The 23,476-nt window shown below is 40.0% G+C and overlaps 1 protein-coding gene across 1 annotated transcript in view; it reads right to left on the reverse strand.

Annotated features, from left to right (window-relative positions):
• Positions 1-23,476, reverse strand: part of THSD7A (thrombospondin type 1 domain containing 7A) — a 316,639-nt gene that overhangs the window by 182,652 nt on the left and 110,511 nt on the right. The window contains exon 2 of the mRNA XM_059712436.1: positions 19,108-19,939. Within this exon, the coding sequence (XP_059568419.1) occupies positions 19,108-19,939 (832 nt within the window). The remainder of the gene's footprint in view (positions 1-19,107; positions 19,940-23,476) is intronic.

Consider the following 23,476-nt stretch of genomic DNA (forward strand, 5'->3'; position numbering starts at 1 on the left):
CCTTAAACAGGATTCAATTTGCATAAATTCTGTAATGTAGACTCTCCATTATAAAGCTTCTTCATCTTGAATTATTTCTACAGTAAATCTCAGTGTGGAGCACAGAATAAATGTGACATTTTTTAATTATTTGAAGAATTTCTGAAGATAAAAGAGAACTCAAATATTATATTACTATTACTTGACTTGATTTTGATCACAAATATTCTCCTTCTGTACTAATATTTAAAAATAATTATTTCAGCAAACTTAAATAAATCCCCCAAGAAGAAAAGTGTTGATTATAGTTGAAACTGCTTTGTTCATTCAAGTAAAAATATGATGCAAATAAAATAATTAATATAAACACTGGAAAGGATAAAAACATCTTTTTGTTGATGCTATCACTATTTACTCTGAAAAGTAGTGTAGTAGAGTCAAGACTCTAATAAAACATTTTTTGTATTACAAATAGAATTGGCAATGTAAATAGATATAAGCTAAATACAAAAAAAATCAATAGTTTTACTCTTGTAAAAAGCACATAGACATAAAAAAATGCTAAAATCTCTATATTAGCAAGAAAAAAAATCACATAATATGTTTAGGAATAAATGAAGCAAGAACTATCCAGAATGGGTATAAAATTATATTATTTTAAAACATAACACACATTACAACTGCAGAAGAAACTGAAAACTATAACACAGTCTTGAAGGCAATTTATAGTTACATTTAAATAAAAATGATCCCAGGTAAAATCACAACATGGTTCCTTCTTAGAAGTAGGTATAAAGACCTGCTTCTTTGGCCCTGCCAGTGTTGCTCAGTGGTTGAGTGTCAACCCAGGAACCAAGCATTGTTTGATTTCTGGTCAGGGCACATGCCTGGGTTGCAGGCTCGATCCCCAATAGGGGACGTGCAGGTGGCAGTCGATCAATGTTTCTCTCTCATTGATGTTTCTCTCTCTCCATCCCAGTCCTTTTCACTTTCTCTAAAATAAATAAAAACATATTAAAATATAAAAAGATAAAGACCTGTCCTAACCGGTTTGGCTCAGTGGATAGAGCATCGGCCTGCGGACTCAAGGGTCCCAGGTTCGATTCCGGTCAAGGGCATGTACCTTGGTTGCAGGCACATCCCCAGTGGGGAGTGTCCAGGAGGCAGCTGATCGATGTTTCCCTCTCATTGATGTTTCTAACTCTCTATCCCTCTCCCTTCCTCTCTGCAAAAAATCAATAAAACATATTTTTTTTAAAAAAAGATAAAGACCTTGTCGTATGAATAGCAAAAAAAAAAAAAAAAAAAAAATTAAAAAGAAGAGCACTTGCCACTTCAAATACAGCAAAATATAGTATATATTCACTGTAGAAAAATCTATGTGGTGAGAAGACAAATAGATCAGTCATATAATATGGAGAATCCAGAATTAGATTCTAAAAATTCTAAGTTACGAATAGTTCAATAAATGAGGAAGATACAACCTGTTTAAAATGGCACCAGAAATCCAAAGGAAAGAAAATAAAAACTGAAGCCCTGGCTTACACATTTACAAAAAAAAAAAAAAAAATCCATAAAGGATTTAGTGTTGACCACCTTTATGGAAAGCATCTAGAAATATCTTTTAAAATTAAATTTGATTCAGCAATTCCACACCTGGGAATATGCCCTAAAGAAATCAAAATATCAATTCACATGGACATATATACATGAGAATATTTATTGCTGGTTGGTTCCTGGTAGTCATAGCCATAAATAAAGTTAACCCCTTTCAATAGGGGATTTAAGAAGAATGGATTAGAGTTATTCTACATAAATTAAAAGAGTTTCATTTAAGAAAAAAATAATGTACAGGAAAACATGAACAGTATAATTCACTTTTTAAAAATTGAGCAAAATAAGTTAGTTGCATAGAACCATGGAACAGAATGACAAATTTCAGAGGGAAGGCGGGGGTTAGGTGTGGGTTGGGGGGGAGAGATTAACTGGGGAACTTATATGCATATATGTATAACCCATGGACACAGATAATAGTGTGGTGAAGGCTTGGTAGAGGCAGGTGCAAGGTGGAGGGGGTCAATGGGGGGAAAAAAACAAAGGGAACATCTTTAATACTTTCAACAATAAAGATAATTTTTTTAAAAAAGTTAGTTGCATGTATGCATGTATATGTACAGTCAAATATGTATAGGTTCATATGACTACAGCTTGTTAACATAACTTATACTCCACGGGAAAATGAAGATGTGCTTGATGTGTTAATATAATTCAAGAAAGGGGATAACAAATTTAGCATGTATGTAACAATCCAATTTATGTAAAACTATAGGATATAGATACATAACATGAAGCATAACCACTAAAATATTATAAAATGGTTATTTCATTGTAGTTGAATTCTAGGTGGCTTTTCATTTTTCCTTATATTTTAAGATATTGTTTTTGATTTAAATATAATTTGTATTACTTATATAAACAGAAAAATATGTCTATTTCCACTGTGTAAAAAGAGTAATAAAAATAAATATTTCAAAATTAATCTCTATATATAAAAAGTTAATATGCTAAGTGTCCCTCCAACTGGTTGCTATGACAGACACTGACCACCAGGGGGCAGACACTCAAAGCAGGAGCTGCCATGAAGCACACTGATGATTTACAGAGAAACAGTGCTGCGGACCTGGGGCTCAAAAAGCAATACTTGGCTTCCCCCAAGTGGGACACAGGCCCTGCCATCACCCCAGAGCGACATCCCACCAAATTGCAGCAGGCGCTATTCAGACCCCATGGCACAAACTATGGCCCACAGCCTAGCCCAGCCCAGAAAAGGTGGCTGTGGGCGCCAGGAAATGATGTCATGTAGCAACTCCCAGCTTCCTCTCCCTAGCAACTCGCATCCTTGAAGTTTCTTCAGCCCAGGAACCCGACTTGCTTTATAGCCAGGTGCAAACATTTCACACTTTAACCAAATGTTTGTGTAGCATTTTCCCATGCCTCATCTCATTTGATCCTCACAGAAGTCCTGGAGTAGGTAAATAGGAGAATTGGTGGAATCCTATTTTCTTTTCATGAGCAAAACACGAATAGCAATATTAAAATATTTCTTCTGATTAATTTCCTTTCAATGTGCATGAATCCATGCACCGGGTCACTAGTTAGATTATAAAATATTTACATGTAAGCTAAAGGATACAAAGGGAGGAAATATGATCATGAAACTAAAAAAAGAAACTAGTTTCATTTATTGTTACTAAAATATATTGGATTTTCAAAGCTTTCGGACATAAATTTTCATGTACTTTTATAATATTGACTAGAGGCCTAGTACATGAATTCATGCATGGGTAGGGTCCCTTGGCATGGCTGGCAATAGGGGCTGATTGGGGCCAGCCAGCTGGGGGGAGGGACCATGGGAAGTGGCTGGTCTCAGGAGGTTGGCTGTGGGAGCGCACTGACCACCAGAGGGCAGCTCCTGCATTGAGAGTTTGCACCCTGGTGGTCAGTGTGCATCATAGCTACCAGCCAGTTGTCTGGTCGTAATGATAGCTTAGGCTTTTATATACATAAATTACTACAAATGGTAGCTTAGGCTTTTATATATATAGATTACTACAAATGCTCACAAGTGATTCAACTATAATTTTGCAATTATATCTATTCATAAACAACTATGTTTCAGAAATAACTTTTTATATAATTACTAGAGGCCCGGTGCAAAAAAATTTGTGCACTCAGGGGGGAGAGGGGTCCCTCAGCCCGGCCTGTGCCCTCTCGCAGTCTGGGACCCCTCGGGAGATAACGACCTGCTGGCTTAGGCCTGCTCCCGGGTGGCAGAGGGCAGGCCCAATCCCTAGGTGCAGTCCCTGGTTGGGGTCAGGGCAGGGCCGATTGGGGAGTTGGGGCGCTGTCCCCTGTCATGCACAGAGCAGGGCGGACTGGGAGGTTGCGATGCCACCCTCAGTCACGCTCAGGGTAGGGCCGATTGGGGGTTGGGGCACCGCCCCCGTCACACTCAAGGCAGGGTCGATGGGGAGGTTGCGGCGCCACCCCCTGTCACGCACAGAGCAGGGCGGATCAGGGGGGTTGGGACTCCGTACCTGTCACGCACAGAGCAGGGACCATCAGGGGGGTTGGGGCTCCGTACCCTGTCACACACAGAGCAGGGCCCATCAGGGGGTTGGGGAGCTCCCCACTGTCACTCACAGAGTAGGGCCGATAGGGGAGTTGGGGCACCCCGCTCCTGGCACACACAGAGCAGGGCAGATCAGGGGGTTGGGGCGCCGCCCTCTATCACCCACAGAGCAGGGCCAATCAGGGGGTTGGGGCACCGCCACTGTCACACTCAGGGCAGGGCCAATGGGGAGGTAATGGCTCTACCCCGTCACACACAGAGCAGGGCCCGTGGGGTGGGGGTTGGGGCGCTGCCTGGATCAGGGTGGGAGTCCCCACTGGGGTGCCTGGCCAGCCTGGGTGAGGGGATGATGGCTGTTTGCAGCTGGTCACACACCCTTCAGGGTGGGGGTCCCCACTAGGATGCCTGGCCAGTCTGGGTGAGGGGCTGAGGGCTGTTTTCAGGCTGGTGGGTGACTGAAGCTCCCAACCGTGCCTTTTTTCTTTTTTATTCTGGGCCAGCTTTAGCTCTGGCTCCAGCTCTGAGGCTTCTGCTGCTGAAAACAGGTATCTGGTTTGTTTAGGTTCTATAATCGAAACTCTGTATCAACTCCAGCTCTGAGATCCCGGGCTCACTGAAAGCAGGTTTCTGGGGTTTTGTTTAGCTTCTATATTTGTTACAATGTTTCTTAAACTGCAGGCTCAGAGGCCAGCAAGGCAGGCGGGGAATGTTGCAATCCTCCGTCACTGAAGCAAGCAAGCCTCATGTTAGTTTCAAGCTGCCTGGCTGCCAGCCGCGTCTTGGCTGGCAGTTAATTTGCATATTGCCCTGATTAGCCAATGGGAAGGGTAGCGGTCGTATGCTAATTACCATGTTTCTCTTTTATTAGATAGGATGAGTACTATGAAAACTTTCATTTAAAATAACCATATGAATGAAGAACAATTTCTTTCATTTTTGTACTTTTCAGATGATAAGCAATATAGAAAAATACACAAAAACATATGAATATCAAGTGATTTCAATATGGGAGTCAGTTTAAATATTTATGATTTTCTCTAATTATAAATGATATTTAACTATGTTGTCTTCCTAAAATAATGTGACAACTTTATAATTATTCTATGTGTGCATATCTCACATCATTTCCACCATGGTATAAGTGGAAGTTGTTGATACACATGTCCCTATCAGGTACTGCTCATCTCTAACCTAGAATAAGGCTCTAGTATTGTCTCATACTTCTGGAACCTCCAGTTACCTTTCTCTGATACAGACAGTACATTGGTAATGTCAAACCATGGGGTTGCCAAACATCCAATCAATTGTGTGATTGTTTTTCTTGATAAAAATTAGTTAAGCCTAACTAATAATTCTGTTCTTACTTTATGCCTCCCTTCTACAAATATCTAAAAGTTGTAATTCCAATTAAAGCTCAATAATAATTTTCTTAATCTAAACATATTGCATATTAGTACTTTTAAAGCATTTTTAGAAGTCTAAAATAGTTTTATCTATATTGCTTTTAAATTTTTTCTGAACAATATTCACCAGAACTTTTTAAATCTGAAATCAATGATATACCTATGACATTGAAGTTACTGTCCTAGATTAGTTTATTTAATTTATATACAGAAGTACTATCATGCATCTGTATACAAATGGAAATATAAATATCAGATTTACAAGGAGATTATACATATAAAGACATAACTGAATTTCCAACTCTAAAAATTGACATTGCCGATATGGTCCTTTCTAATAGAGATGATCAGCACAGAATAATACAGGACAACTGCCCCCACTCCCAATTCATTCTCCACTTCACTAGTTCCTTTGGCTCCCCTGGGCTCCAGACTGTCAGTTTCATAATGAAAGTAGGAGGTAAAATGAAATTATGCAAAATTATGTCACCAGTGCACTCTTCCCAAGGAACTTCACAAATCACTTCAATAATGTTTTCTTTTCAAATTGATTTATTTCACAACACCTTGCTTTGGTTGTTCAAATGTAAACAGTTTCAAAAATGCAATTTGCAAGTCTAAAATTAAGATGGAATGGCAGAGCACATACATCGCTCATGTTGATTTCACAGCGTTTCCTAGTCTTTGACAGTTGTCAAAATTAACATTACATGACATGATCCATTATGTTTCTCTCAACACTGCATTATCCAAATATGACAAATTCAATTAAAAATAGTTTTCATCCATTTCAACCCTTGCATTTATTTCTTTTAGCTCCTTTCTACACTTTTCTTTCTTTCTGTCAAGGTATCTTATAAACTTCATTTTTCTATTTATGACAGCCCCTTAATAACAATTTCTTCATAACTTCTAACACAATCCTTACTTTTCTATTTTTATTTTTTAATTACAAATTTGGTTTACCTTATTTTCCTTTATTTAATTTATCCTCTTTATTACATAAAAATACTCCACATAGTGCTGAACTAAGTCAGAGAATTCTGTCTTCATGGAGGGGTGGCTATAGACATAAACCTTTGGCCCTTAAAGATACAAAGGTACAACGAAAGTCTTTTTTTATCCAGCTTTATTCTGAATGCAGTGTCTTACAAATCAGGAAACAATTAAGGATGAGATAATTAAGAAATACATACTGAGTCGCCCAGCCAGCGTGACTCAGTGGTTGAGCGTCGACCTATGAACCAGGAGGTCATGGTTTGATTCCCGGTCAGGGCACATGCCTGGGTTGCAGACTCAATCCCCAATAGGGGGCATGCAGGAGGCAGCCAATCAATGATTCTCTCTCATCATTGATGTTTTTCTCTCTCTCTCCCTCTCCCTTCCTCTCTGAAATCAATAAAAAAATATATATATATTTTTTAAAGAGGATCTCTTTCACATTCCATTCTCTTCCTTTTTGGAAGGGTAAATAAAACCTGGGGATGCAGAGTCTGGGGAGCAGTCCTAATTATAAGGATCAATGTGATATATGTGGAGATGCTTAGCAAAAAGTAGAAAACCTTAGCTGTCAATCATCCTAGAAGGTATCAACAGGCATAGCCAGGGGTCTGCTGCAGTGGTCTGGTGTGATCCCAGAGTGTCCTTGGCTATGGTCTATTGAGGAAATGGCAGATTTAAAGTCTACATATTGTTTGAGGAACATGAAATAATTGACCACCAAAATAAAAAAGGCAATGTCTTACCCTCTTTCTACTACTTGTCAGTGTTCCATTTTAGCTAACCCAGCCATCCTAGCATTTTGTCCCTTATTTATCAGAGTTCTAGAAATTGGAGGCTAAGACCAGGCAGGCAACAGAAGACACAAACTATTGAATAGAAATTGCCACGATTGAATTTGCTCTTAAATTTATCCTGTATTGTGCATTAGACCTCATAATTCCCAGGGCTGAGATTTTAGGATCCAGGCGTTCCTCATACTTTTCTTGGATTATAAAGATGATCTAAGCCCTGGCTTCCCAAACTCTTAAGATTTGGGGCCTCCCATCCATTCTGACCCATTCCTGTGTATGAACATATAATTCTGTCTCCGCTTATTGGAAAACCCCCCACATTTCTCTGCCATACTATTCAAGTCATCTGGCGTCCATACTACGGTTATTTACTACTATTTACATGCTCCCTTAATTAGTGTCCTACAAGTTCTTCACTATAGATAACCTGCCCATTCCTACTTCTCAGAGTTTTAAAAAATCATGACTGACTTGGAATGCAAACTTCCCCATCACATCACTTAGGTAAATACAAGCCATTTTGGGGAACTTGATAAAATTCTATGACCTTAGCAAATTTCTCTAGTCAATATAGATGCAGCTTTCTCTTGAAAACTTTAGTCATTTAATCTTAGATTTATCTGTTCATTAAGCATTTTTTTTTACCAACCATGAATTATATCATATACAACCCATTAAAGACACAAAATATCTGGGTCTGTATAAAGTTATAGTAATTAAAGTAATTTTACTTATTTTTTTCACTTTTTATTTTTCTCTCCTTGTCTCTAATGCATAAAATTAAAGATATCAAGAGAAGAAACAATGGTTTACACATAGCTGCAACTATACGGAATCTTTATATTTTTGTTTACCTATTTCTTTCTCTTTTTTTTCACTATATGGGATCCTTGGTACAGTAGAGCCTGCCAGAGAATTATATTTTTTATAAAAACTCTTTGAAAACTGGCATGAAAACTGAAATGTGTCAGTATACCATATCTCATATGAAATTCAAAAGTGTGCAAATTTCAAACTATTGAAAATAATTTATGACAAATTCATTATTAATCTCGAGTTAGGATATATATGTGTGTGTATACCTTTTACTATGTTTATTCTTATCCATCTATTTATAGAAATAGTGGTCTGGCTTATAGCTACTAGTAGTCTTTTCAAAACTTTCTTTAAAACCAGAGAGAAGAATTATCAGTGGTCATAATTGATTTTTCTTTATAAAAAACCTGCTTTGTTTGTTCCAACACTTTATACTGTGCATGACTATGCCAACATTCCAAGATCTTTTCAATACAATGGCTTCTTGTATTAAGCACGGCCCAGTTATTTTGTTCATTTACAATTCAGCTGCTGGTAAATACTAGCTAAAAATTTTTTCCATGATCACATCCTTTTAAAATCTAGTATCGATGACCACATATTTGTACTAAATAGAGAATAAACTATCTGCCAAAGAAACTTTTGGGGAAAAGCTAAGTAGTTGCTCTATAATAAAATGATACAAGATTAGAAAAAAATGATATACAATTAGAGAAAAAATGACACAAGATTCAAGGGGAAAAAAAGGTGGAAGTGTGAGTAGAGGCCTAAAATAATGCGCAATATTGCACAACAATTTTAAGAAGGAAATAAGATAAAATACATGACTGAAATACAGACTCTAAAAGAGTGGACATATTCTTGATTATGTTCACAAATAGTGCATGAATGATTTATTAAAGTCCTATCCTACGTGGATTTTTTTTCCTTTTAACATTACTTCCTCCCATTTAAACCTTTCTTGTTATATTCCAGTCAGAGGGAGACTCAGTACCACCCACGTAAAGCTAACACAATTCCAGCAAATAAATGGAAACAATGGATGAGATCACTGTTCCTGACAGAGATGCAAGGTCACTGCCCCAATCCCTGGCCAGGCTGTTCCAGGAAGTGCCAGCTCAAGAAAGTTTCTCAAGGAATCTTGTTCTCACACCAGTTCAAGGAAGAAAGCTAAACTTAGAACAATCAAATGGGAGATTCTAATAAAGCTCTGAATAAAAGCAAGGGAATTGGAATGGACTTTAAAGTTCATGTGAGGGAAGATTAGGTAGTGATATCTACAATGTGGCTTAAGGTTAATTCCCTGCCTTAATTCCTTTCCTTTCACTTACACATGTTTTAAATGCTACCTAAGAGCTCTCTTTTGTTCAACTGTCCCATGATAGGATCATCATTTAGACCAAAAAACTCCTGAGAAGTGATAGAGAGAAAAGTGTAGGAAAGAAGATATCGTAGGCATGGTGAGACAGTCACACCATTAGGATGTGGGAAGTGACCCTGGTGTCACCCTGACACTTCTTGCTGGGAGCCAGTCCATCCTTGCTGTTTCAAGGGACCTGGCATATATGGCATACTGTTCTTAATATGTTTGCTCACCTTCTTGGCACTATGTGTTTTAACTAAGATCTCTGAGAAAGGTTGTTTCCCCAGGTAGGGATTTTCCCCTGAAGTTAGGGAGGGAATAAAACCCCTCAACTAAGTGCCAGGCGGGTGATTAATCACTTTAACTACAAACAATCATGCTTAAGCTGCATAATCTTTACTCCCTGGAATGGAGATAAGAAACGCCCTAACCTTTGTAATAGAGATTGATAGGATTGAATCAACTGGTATAAATACAGATGTAACAAGACAGAGAGAGACAGAGCTTAGAATAGAATTCAGAAGACAGAACCTACGCGGAACCTGGAGATGGAGGAGCTTCGATGGAGAGAACATGGCAAGGGATCCTGGACTGAACCTGACTGCAGAGGTTGGCAAGAGGGCCTGACTAGAACCTGGTGACCGAACCTGGCTGGAGATCTCAGACAGAACCTGGCTGGAGAACCTAGCGAGGGAACATGGCTACAGAACCTCACTGGAGATCCGAAGCAGAACCTCTCTGGAGATCGAGACCAGAACTTGGCTGGAGATCCTGGCTAGGCTGCTGATCAACTGAACGCTGTCTCCGTGTCATTCCTTCTTCGCCGACTCCGTCCACACCTTTGGGGACCCCTGGACCCGCTGGGGTTGGACCCCGGCAACTTCTGAATTTGTTATGTTTATAGGTATATATCAACAATATTAGCTTTTAGTCCACCATAATCAATGCCAACTAGGTAATCCACCTATATAATAAAAGGCTAATATGCAATAGACCAAACAGTGGAATGACCAGTCGCTATGACTCACACTGACCACCAAGGGGCAGATGCTCAACACAGGAGCTGCCCCCTTGTGGTCAGTGAGCTCCCCCAGGGGGAGCGCTGCTCAGCCAGAAGATGGGCTCACGGCTGGCAAGTGCAGCGGCGGTGGCAGGAGCCTCTCCCACCTCTGCCTCAGTGCTAAGGAGCAGCGACCTGAGTGGTAAGGACCAGCGAGCACATGGGCAGTAAGGAGCGAGGGGTCCTGGACTGGGAGAGGGCGCAGGTCAGTCAAGCTGAGGGACCTCCCCCCACCCCCAATACACGAATTTTGTGCACCAGGCCTCTAGGAGTAATTATAAAATAGTTTAGTGGTTTCAAGATATAAAAACAGGAGGAATAGACAAAATAATGATGTTTGTAAATGGACCAAAGATTAGACTAATTAAAATAATGCTCAGAAACTACTGGAGTACATTTATAATATTAAGAATGATACATTTTCTCATTTCTATAAGGAATATATTTTATTAAACTATGAAACAGAAATTGTTTAGTATTAACAAGGCACAATAATACTGAAATATCTTCTAAGTGCTGTCTCCTGAAAGGAACCAGTATCTATATTCTACATTCTATATATTCTACATTCTCTTAGTTGAATGGACTAAAAATCACTACCATCAATAATATACTTTTTCATGGATAGTTTAAGATTTTAGCTAATGATAACATGAACCCATGTGATCAGCAAAATATTATTTCCTTTTTTCTTTATCTTATACTTAGTTTTAATTACTATGATTTTAGTAATGTATATAGTGTACTTTTATAATAGTGTGTGAACTTAATTTTTAAATAAATTTTATATATATATATATATATATATATATATATATATATATATATATAGATGTGCTCAAAACACTGTTTCTAATAAATGTGGAGATGACTGACCCACAAGGTATAAAGTCCAAAAATTTAAGCTTGACCTCTAAGATTTCCCTGGCTTCTCTTGTCTAGTTTCTCATCCCTTTATAACATAATATTTATATTATATTAAAAAGGAATGATGAGGGGCCATTCTTTTAGGCCTCTACTCACACTTTTTTCCAATCTAATCTTATATGAATAATCCACATACATCATATCCTTGCACAGTGAACCGTTACTGACGCATATCTTGGTACCATTGCACTTACTGTTCTCATATTTTTCCTTCATCACCCTCCTCTATCTTTTGCATACCTACCAGTCCTTAATTTTACCAGCAGTTCCTGTATAAATCTATTCCTTATCCTGTCAACTTCTGTTTAGGAAGAACTCACTAACTCAGCTGCCACTTGCACGCACTCTGTCTATATATACAGACGTAAGATAGGACTTCTGTTTTTATATTGCTTTTTGTGTCATTCTTAGCAATAATAGTTCCACTTTGTTTTCCATTCATAGCAAAGAAAAGTTCCACTTTGTTTTTGTTTTTGCCTATTGATTCCAGCACCCAGAATGTCTCTATGTATGTATTTTGTTGAGCAAAAAAGTAAATTGATAAACACTAATATCCAGCAGGGTTAGCAGAATACAAATTGTAAACTCTTATGGACTAAATCAGAAGAGTTTAATGAAAGGATTATTAAAAGTGTCGCAGTGTTAAGAAATATCGTCAAGAGATAGTGAAGCACCCAGGGACTAGCAACTCTGGGAAGATGATCATCCCAAGGTAATAAAAGAGCCGAGGGAAAGGATTCACCAGAACCTGAGAGGGACCTGCTAGTGGACAGAGCTGCAGGACAAAACTGCAGGAAAGTAGCCACTGATCCAAGAAGATGGGACTAAATACTCCAACTTCCCTATCCTCCCACCTTCACATACATGGCTGCTGCCTCCCATGGGTGGAACCCAACCAGAAGAGAACTAGGAAGCCTTATTAATTTTATTATTATTAATTGTTATTGATTAGTAATGCTCAACAATCAGCCTCTGGGCACATACACAGAATCAGGAAGGGGTTAGGATTGGCTCTCGAGGGCAAAGTGCCCCGTCAGCTCTACATTTCGAGAGAGGTTAAGGTTCTCTTGTTAGCCATATACTATCTAAAAAGGACCGTGGGCCTCTTGACTCCATTTCTTTAATCAAACGTGGCCAGCAAGCAGCTGAGGCAGGCTTCTGAGAAATGATGATGGGCACCTTGGCAGGCAAATCGACACTCTGGGTATCACAGAAAGTTCTTTAACCTAAAAGCCTGCTATTTATGCATGAGAAGTAGTAATGTCCTAAATGGATTCTGAATAACCTAAAAGTAGTCATCATTACTTTACATAGTGGGCAATTTACTCCCTTCTTTTTGCAGTTTTACTATTCACGAAGTCATGATGTGGGAATGAGCCCTCAGGATCGCATGCATGGCACATCCGGTGAGTAAAACCATGCAGTTACTTTCAAGACTACTGAGAGCTGTCTTCTTCCATATTTTCTACATATGTATAAATTTGTCTCCATGTTCTACTCTGAACTGGTTTGTGGAGGATGTGAAAAATTAACTAACTTTCTACCATTAAAGATATATAGGATTTTATATCCACAACTTTAGCTATGATTTTTGTTCAGGGTTCATTAGAATCACAAAAATTGGAAGCTTTTAGAGATTTTTCAACTCCATCCTTCTCTTGAACATCACTATTCATTCCCTGCTCCCCCACCCCCTACACACATACACATATGGTTTATGGATGAGAAAATTGAATCCCAGAAAGTTTAAATGACTTATTCAACATTGTGTAGCCATGAGTACATAGGTTTCCCTATTCTTATTTAGTACTTATTTCCCCTACTTATCCATTACTTAAATTCCTCTCTTATTGATTCAATGAATTTTCAGGCCTTTGTAAAGCCAATAGTTTTATATTCAAACTTTTATATCTCTGTTCTGGAGAGCAATCCTTAAAGAAAAGAATGGAGTAGTTAACAACTAGTTTTCCTTTTTAAAAAAATTGATTTGAGCCGTAACCGGTTTGGCTCAGTGAATAGAGCGTCGGCCTGCAGACTGTAATGTCCCAGGTTCGATTCCGGTAAAGGGCATGTACGTTGGTTGCGGGCACATCCCCAGTGGGGGGTGTGCAGGAGGCGACTGATGGATGTTTCTCTCTCATCGATGTTTCTAACTCTCTATCTCTCTCCCTTCCTCTCTGTAAAAAATCAATAAAATATATATTTTTTAAAAAAATTGATTTGAGAGAAAGAGAAAGGCCCATTTGTTGTTCCACCTGTTCATGCATTCATTGGTTGATTCTTGTATGTGCACTGACCAGGGATTGAATCTGAAATCGTGGTGTAGCATGATGATGCTCTAACAAACTAAACTCCCCAGCCAGGGCCAACAACTAGTATTCTAATGTAAAATAGGAATCAGAAATGAAGAGACTGATTGTGTTGAAAAGAAATACAATTTACTGCTTAACAGATTTAATCTTGAAGTTGAAAGAGTATGTCAGAAAATCATTAAGTTTAAAAAAAATAGAAAACGACTTGCATATTATTCATTACTATTTGAAATGGTAAGGCTGAATTTAAATAAAGATGTAAGAAAATAAAATTGATAACAAAATGATAGAAAAATACTCCAAAGTGTCAGTATTTTAGGGGTTACAAAACCATTCTCCTCTTCATGTTTTACCCAGTTTTTTTAATAGTTTTTTTTTAATTTTAAAGAAGTTTTAGGTTTCCAACAAAACTGCAAGGAAGATAGATTTCCCATACACTGGTCATCAAACTTTAATCCCTCAGTCCCTCAAACAGATAGCCTCTCCTTGGTGGTAACAGCACAGTGAGTTTCCTTGTTCAGGCCTGTCTATTATGCCATTCTGTCTTCAAACAGAACTCAGAGACTCTTCAGCAGCCCATTCACTAACACAGACCAGGCCATGCACAAGGTGGTATCATTGGCTTGGCCCCTTAGAAAGTTCAGGCTACTCAGAGATTTTGAGTTCATAAAAGCTGCAAAGACATAGTGCTGCTCTAAGTTTCATCCGTCAGTTCCATCTAATTTTACCACATTCTCCAAATCTTCTCTGCCAGTAGTGGTTTGGGACTATGATTGTTTCTTATTAACATAAAAGAATGAGATTTCTGTTTGCATTTTTATTCTTATTGATTTCAGTCTGTTTATAAAACAGAAGCAGGGCAGATCTATCTTCTTTAACTTGAAAGTTCTAGCAGTAAGTCTGCTAAAATTTTTATTTGCCCACAAACTATTTCAACAATACTCATAGGCTTATTTATCTAAATTCATTTAGTTATTGTAATAAGATTTTTAAGCCATAGTAATTAATTTTTCACCCTCTTTCATGATAAAATTTTTTCTCAATTTGATATGAGGAGACACTTTAAATTTAATCACTGAGTCCATAGTCTGTGGCCTTGTGTTTTGATGGTGTGATCCATTTACTTTTCATTTTAGAAGCTCAACTGTTGTACTCTAATATTTGAGCAAAATTTAGGGCAAAATACCTGGTTTTTGTCTCTTCTTTACTAACACATTAACTTTCCTAATCATATATGATTATTCATGTATATTCTTATATATAACTAGAGGCCCGGTGCACAAAAATTTGTGTACTCGGGGGGGGGGGGGTCCCTCAGTCCGGCCTGTGCCCTCTCGCAGTCTGGGACCCCTCGGGGGTTGACCACCTGCTGGCTTAGGCCCGCTTCCCGGGGGATTGGGAATAAGCTGGCAGTCAGACATCCCTCTGGCAGCCTGGGAGCCCTTGGGGGATGTCCACTTGCCAGCGGGGAGCAGGCCTAAGCTGCAGTTGGACATCCTTAGCACTGCTGAGGAGGCAAGAGATGCTCCCACCACCACTGCTGTACTGGTAGCCGTCAGCCTGGCTTGTGGCAGAGCAGAGCTCCACCTGTGGGAGCGCACTGACCACCGGGGGCAGCTCCTGCATTGAGTGTCTGCCCCCTGGTGGTCAGTGTGTGTCATAGTGACCAGTCATTCCCAGCCATCCTGTTAGGGTCAATTTGCATATTACCCTTTTAATATATAGGATAGAGGCCTGGTGCATGGGAGGGGGCTGGCTGGTTTGCCCTGAAGGGTGTGCCGGATCAGGGTGGGGGTCCTGCTGGGGTGACTGGCCAGCACGGGTGAGGGGCTGAGGACCGTTTTCAGACTGGCCACACCTCCTTCAGGGTGGGGGTCCCCGCTAGAGTGCCTGGCCAGCCTGGGTGAGGGGCTGTTGGCTGTTTGCAGGTTGTCCACTGCCGGGAGCCGTTCCATCCTTGCTGTTTCAAGGGACCTGGCATATATGGCATACGGTTCTTAATATGTTTGCTCACCTTCTTGGCGCTGTGTTTTAACCAAGGTCACCTCTCCGAGAAAGGTTGAATCCCCAGGTAGGGATTTTCCCCTTAAGTTAGGGAGGGAATAAAACCCCTCAACTAAGTGCCAGGCGGGTAATTAATCACTTTAACTATGAACAATCATGCTTAAGCTACATAATCTTTACTCCCTGGAATGGAGATAAGAAACGCCCTAACCTTTGGAATAGAGATTGATAGGATTGGAATCAACTGGTATAAATACAGATGTAAGAAGACAGCAAGAGACAGAACTTAGAACACAGAACTTAGAAGTCAGAATTCAGAAGACAGAACCTACACGGAGCCTGGAGACAGAAGAACTTTGCTGGAGAGAACATGGCAAAAGATCCTGGACTGAACCTGACTATAGAACATGGCAAGAGAACCTGACTAGAACCTGGTGACTGGACCTGGCTGGAGAACCTGGACAGAACCTGGCTGGAGATCCTAAGCAGAACCTCTCTGGAGATCCAGACCAGAACTTGGCTGGAGATCCGGGCTAGAGATCCTGGCTAGGCTGCTGATCAACTGAGCGCTGCCTCCGTGTCATTCCTTCTTCGCCGACTCCGTCCACACCTTTGGGGACCCCTGGACCCGCTGGGGCTGGACCCCTGCATCTGGCGCCCGAACAGGGACCCCCTAGGTAAGCGCCCTGCACTCGGGACAGATAGGACTCCACCATAGGAAGAGGGTGGATAGTCTTCGCCGACTCTGTCTACGCCTTTGGGAACCCCTGAACCTGCTGGGGTTGGACCCCGGCAGTCCACAGGCCTTTCAGGGGGGGGGCAGGTCCCCACTGGGGTGCCTGGCCAGCCTGGGTGAGAAGCTGATGGCTAGTTGCAGGCTGGCCACGGCCCCCAGCCACCCAAGCTCCCAGTGGAGGCTGGCTGGAAGCAGGTATCTGGGATTTATTTATCTTCTATAATTGAAACTTTGTTGCCTTGTGAGGAGGCCACAGAGGGCCAGGGCAGGCAGGAAGCTTGGCTTCCTCTATCGCCGGGGCAACCAAGGCTTCTGCTTACTCCAGCTCCGTGGCTGCCAGCCGCCATCTTGGTTGGGTTAATTTGCATATAGTCGCTCTGATTGGCTGGTGGGTGTGGCTTGGTGCGTAGCAGAAGTGTGGCCAATTTGCATGTTTCTCTTTTATTAGATTAGATTCTTAAATAAGAAAAATTTAATAACAAATTTGTTGAACCTAACGTTTCACCTATGCCCTAATAAGTTACAACATACATGCACTATCATTTTATTAGAATAATTAGATATGGTATTGCTAATACAAGTACCTGATAAATAAATGATCTACAGATTTTTAAATATATTTATTTCGAACAGCTGCATGGGTATGTGAGGCTCTATGCAGTAGGAGGTACTATCCTGATTACACTCTTAATTGAGTAGTCAACATTAAATTAAATGTCTACACCATGTTAACTCAGTGACATCAGGAGATAACTTAGGTTGTCTTGGAGACTCAAGAAATCAGCAGAATAAGGACAGTCATAAAATAATAAAAACAGGGACTGACTTGAAAGTATACTTGACACAGAATCAGAGGTGAACACACACACACACACATAAGGAGTTTTAAAGAACCTAGACAATGTAGGCAGGAGAGCAAGCAGCCCTTAGCAAGGCCAGGAAAGGAGTTGGGCTGACAACACCAAAATCGAGGAAGAGCAAATTACTGTAGGGCTGAGAGAAAATACAACTGTGTCAGTCCAAAGAGGGGAGGGAGTAGCAAATATCCTAAAATCAGTGACTAGAACAATGCTATACTGAGAGAAATTCTTGTCTTAGATAAGTCAATTGTTTGTTTGTTCATTAATTTACACTATATCCTGCAATGAAAAAGGCTTCAAACCAACTTTCAAAAGCTGTAGACAGCAAAACACTAGGCAAAAATGAGCGAAGAAAAATGAGTATGAGAAACAGACGAAGCCAATGGAGTATGTTAGCATACAACATGCATGTCACACAGTCCTATTATGTTCCCAACAGCCAAGGTAAAGAGGAAAATGTCATCTGTTACAGGACTTTCAGGGGCCATAAGGAAAACAACCCAGCTGCTCACCAGAAGCACTGGGTTGAGACTGCAGAGAAGTTTCTTACATGCTTTTAATTAAAGAACAGATGTGTGATGAAGTAGGTTGACATTTCAATGTCATTTCTACAATATATATGAAATAAAATTCTGAATGACGTTACCATAATTTCTCTCAGTTCAGTCCAAATCATAACTGCATAAATATTTCAGAAAAGGCAATTATGCAAATTATCCACCTAAGCTACTCCCAGATGGTATGGCTTATCCAAAAGCAGAATTCAGAATATCCGAAAAACATCAAATCCTTTAGCTCAGTGGTTCTCAACCTTGTGGCCCTTTAAATACAGTTCCTCATGTTGTGACCCAACCGTAAAATTATTTTCGTTGCTACTTCATAACTGTAATGTTGCTACTGTTATGAATTGTGATGTAAATATCTGATATGCAGGATGGTCTTAGGCAACCCCTGTGAAAGGGCCGTTCGACTGCCAAAGGGGTCGCGACCCACAGGTTGAGAACCACTGCGAGTGTAGCTCATCCTCAGTGAATGATCCTCAATGAATATTTTCACAATAAAGCTCACATGAGAAAGTTGTTTCATAATATTGTCATTATTTACTCAGAGGTAATTTGACAAATAATTCTGGTCTAGAAAATGCAGTCAATTAATTACATATTTTCTAAACTAGAAAACTCATGATTAAATACCATCTGCTTATCTTAATTTCTGCTGATTTCCCCTTTTCTTCTCTGGGGAAAGTTATTCCATTTTATAAAATGTGGAAGAGAATTATTCTTAGCTATAGCTCCCTGGGTTGTTGTTTAGATTTTGTTTATGGGGTAATTATCAAAATACTATAAACTTGGAGAGATTACAAGTGTGTCTTATTCTAAGTAAAATAAATATCTGAATTCAAAATCCCCAAACTCTGGCCTTTATGTATTTGTATTTTCCCATTATAGGTGTAAACAGCACTATTGACCTAAAGAAGCAGTATCAGCTCTCAGAGAATCTCTCATTTTAACAAGAAAATTGAAATGAGCTCAAGTTGTACACTGCTAAGCATGAGCAAAATAGAAATAATGCCAGGAAACCCACAAAGCTTAAAGTGCTAAACGTTGCACCCTGGGTTGTGTGCATGTGGGTTTCAGGAGTTAGCAGAGCATGTCTGAAGGCCTCTCTGGCCCAACGTCCTGACAGAGAGACACGGAGTAGTTAATGGTAAGGAAATGTTACCTCAAATCAGCAACTTGCCCCGTCTTGTTCGTACACGTAACCTCTCTGGTCTGATATCCAATCTGGATGTCCCAGTATTTGTTCTCTTGACGATTCTGTCTGTTCCTGTTTCTCTTTTTCTTAATGAGTTCCCGGGCCTCTGGATCCTTCACCGCTTTCCCTCGGTCCCGTTCCCGTTCCTTATTCTTCCCACGCCGCCTTGCCTGCCTCACTTGCCTGGGGTGGGGCATCCCGCACGCGCTCCAGGGCCCCACGTGCAGGCTGTGCGGGCTCTCATCAGCCTCGCACGGGCTGGACTGGCACACCTGAAACTCCGTCAGGTTGGGGCAGCCCGAGCCCCCGAACTGGGGCGGTGCCACCACGTGGCGTGTCCGGTGCTGGAGCCCACTGCCACACGTCTTGGAGCACTCGGACCAGGCGGAAAACTCAGACACGATGCAGTCCTGCTGGCAGGGGATGAGGCAGGCCTGCTCCAGGAGCGGCTTGGGCTCGAAGTACTCACAAATGATATCCTCGGCGGGCGTGTCTTTCTCCTTCTGCATGCACGTGACCTCTCGCACCTGAATGCCTTCCTCCCCCTTCACGCACTCCAGGGCCTTCTCCAGGCTTTTGGAGATCACAGGCTGGCACTGATCCCAGGCTCCCAGCCTCCAGTCGTACAGCTCTTTGTGCCAGTCACAAACTTTGAAGCAATGCTGCTGGTTGCTGGGCCTCTCGGCCTGCTTGCAGTTTGTATGCAACGTCGTCCATCCTTCCACATGCGCACACCACACCGCCCGGGTCTGGATGCCTCCTGGACCACAATCGTCTCCCATGCATCGGCCCCATGGACCTAAACATGACACAAGAGTTAACAGTGCTACCATAAGGAAACTATAGGCTGCTTTACGTTCCAGAAAGACACTTCAAGATCTAGTACAGGAACTTCCCTGAAGTGTGATAAAGTAGGTCTCCGTACAGAATTTTAGCAAATTAATGATTTGCACTCAGGGCAACTGTGTCATGCTAGCTATATCAGGTAACTGCTGGGGCAATTTCACTCTGGGTCCTTTGGGGATTATTAGAAGTTTGCTTTTAGTCATTTCCTTAATTTTAGGTTGTTAGCCTATGCTCATAGAGGACATCAGAAATTAGTCACAGTGAAAACTCTACTCCTGCCTCATAACCATCACCCACATAAGTAACTGGGAAAGAAAAGGACCCATGTGAAGAACTTAGTCTCCCAAGGCTTTTCTTCTTCCGAGCAATTAACTATTTTGTAGAATATGCTCTGTTCTGCCTCATTTTCTATTACTATACATTGTGACTAAGAGTCTAATATTATGGGATAAATGGGTAATATGCAAATAGACCGAACAGTGTCACTACCGGTCGCTATGACACACACTGACCACAGGGGGCAGATGCTCAATGCAGGAGCTGCCCCCTGGTGGTCAGTGCACTCCCACAGGGGGAGCGCCACTCAGCCACAAGCTGGGCTGATGGCTGGCGAGCGCAGCGGCCCGCCTCCGTGGCAGCGATAAGGATGTCCGGGTAAGGATGTCCAACTGCAGCCATCAGGCGGACATCCCCTGAGGGCTCCTGAACTGTGAAAGGGTGCAGGCCGGGCTGAGGCACCCAACCACCCCCCCCCCCCCTGCCCCGAGTGCACAAAAGTCGTGTACTGGGCCTCTAGGAGTTTTATATGTGTATGCTGTCAGAAGTGTTTACTTTCTGGTAATCAAAGTGGAAATCATCATTTAAGCACATTCTGCCTTTGAATTTATCATTTCTCTCATTTCCCCAGTGAAGTATAAAAATAGATGAAAGAATTTAAATTTAATTAAAAGACTATGCAATTTTCTGAACATTGAAGGGTTATTTGGAGTTTCTTCAATCTATTCATTTCCTAGGTGTGACCTATTTGGTATTATAGAGCAGTATGATGGGATACTTAAGTTAGTGGCTCTAGTGTGAAATGTGGGCCTTTTACTTTTGAATCCTTTTTAGCATAGATCGAAATCCTAATGCATTATTCTCTCTTTTTGTGTCGGAAGATAATAGGACTTCAGTACTTTAACAGACAAATCTGTTCCATTTATGAAATTGACAATTATATAATTTTGAAATTTTAAAGAAACATAATGATCACATAATTGCGTGATTTTCAAAATGTGCTCCATGGAATTTGATAAATTATTTGATGTAGCCTAGAGCCATCTTTAATAGGTCATATGGGAAGGTGCTGACCAGCATATAGGGTTGGACTTCAGGGTCTCCTAACCTCACCTTTCTGCCCTCCTTTCTGAATCTGCATTGTTGCTGCTTTAAGAAAAGTTCCATTGTTATTATTTATTTTTATACATTTTGAGATTATGCATGAGATTTTGTCTGACAAATTGTTTCTATTGCTGTAAAATGAAAACCACTAAATGAAGCCAACAGATTCACTCTATGAATGAAAAGAACTGGCGACAAGAAGGGGAAGTGATTTGCCAAGTTCACATCTTGAATGAATAACCAAACCTTGATTTCTGATTCTATTTCTGCCTTTTAATTTTATGATTTAGCCTAGATTTTAGAGCTCAAGACTTAGGTATGTCTATACAAAATAATTAAACCACAACGAATAAAATATGAAGAATGTGCTTATGATATTTAATGTAAACATTTACTTTTATTTATATATCAAAGTGTTTATAATTTGATAATGTTATCTTTGTTACAAATGGAACAATGGGTTTATAAATAGAAAAGAGATCAACGGAAAATATTGTGCTAACCATTATTGCATGAAAATAAGAACTGTTTATTTGGCATACCTATACATCATTGCTTTATGAATCTCATATGTGAAAAGTTATAAAGGACTTGAAATGCATTTACAGAAACAGTCTTCCCAGAGTGCTGATGTCAACACTTTGAGGTAAGAAAGCCAGTGAGTTTGTTACATCTGCCCACATACAATGCCTGATGATATTTTAATCTTATTTTTAATGTGTCAAAGAAAAATGTATACTTATAAATGTGTTAATGCTCTCTCGATATTTTGTAAATATTCAGTTTAGGAATCCCAGAACATAGGATCCTTTTCAATAAGGGAACATAGTAATATGTATAAAATTTTACAGTTAATTCCACATATCTTTGGTACTTATTCCTTTTCCCCACTGTGCTTGACCAAATCAGTAATCCTTATTTCCTACCCTAAATACCGCATATAAAGATAGATTTATGTTAGCCTTTCAAGTTAGAAGTTATATGCTGTTACATCTAAATTTCACAATGTAAGTGTCTTGCATTAATTCAGAGTCTAAATTCCAGATATAACTTGTGGGAACTTCTTGATATTTATTGTTTTCTAATCTTTTGTATTAATTGTGAAATTATACTGATTAATCAGATTAGGACTATTAAGAAGTTAGTCTTTTAGCCTCAAAGTAAACATTTAAAATTTTTATAGCAAATTGTAAATTTGGCACTTAAAAATACTTGGTTGATCTCTCCCCAGGGGGGTGAGGGCATGAGTGGGGGGGGATGGGAGGTAGTGGGAGGGAGGGTAAGGGCACATATATGATACCTTAATCAATAAAGAAAAAAATACTTAATTGTACCATATATTTGATGACAATAACAACAGAAAGAAAGAAATTGAGTTCAAGAAAACTTCTACAGTATTTCATACATTGATAATGAGTAAGCATATCTATGGTTTACTTAGATAACTAGAAAAAGCATACATTCTAAATACAAATACAATTCAATTTTCATTCCAAAAATATCATCACAGATTCCTATTAATCATCTATGCATAGGTAAACATGTTGGGCTTATTTTATTCCAAGTATATTTATATTGAAAACCAGAAGACAGGCAATCCTGAGAAAATTCCACGGAGATCTATAAAAACACCCGCTAGGGCTAGGCTGAAGGGAGTTAAAACATATGAGGGCACCAGCCAAAGTGGAGGTGGCAAAATAATCACAAGTGAACCTGAAAAAAACTCATTCACTTTGCAGGCTTTAACTGCTGTCTTATCTTTTCATTGCACCTTGGGTATTACACATGTCCAATTAACAGACCCTTTTGAAAAATCAGATCTTTACCATCGTAGACCCGATGAAGGGCTGTCTCCTTCTTTCCTCCAGCAGTTTTAAAATAATCACACAATGAACAGAAAGGGTACCACATCTAAAATTGCTCTTGACAGCTAAGATTGTTAGCCCAATTAGCTACCCTGTGTCATGGAGAATAAATGTTTCAAAGGGCAAACTGAAAGCACAATATGCAAACTCTATCAAGGAAAACACAAAGAAATCCTCTCCCAAGTACAATAGGGGACTGTGATATTGAACTCCTATATCTCTGCATAATGGTAAATTGTAGCTCT

Source organism: Myotis daubentonii, chromosome 10 (assembly GCF_963259705.1).
Source record: "Myotis daubentonii chromosome 10, mMyoDau2.1, whole genome shotgun sequence".
NCBI classification, from domain to species: Eukaryota; Metazoa; Chordata; class Mammalia; order Chiroptera; family Vespertilionidae; genus Myotis; species Myotis daubentonii.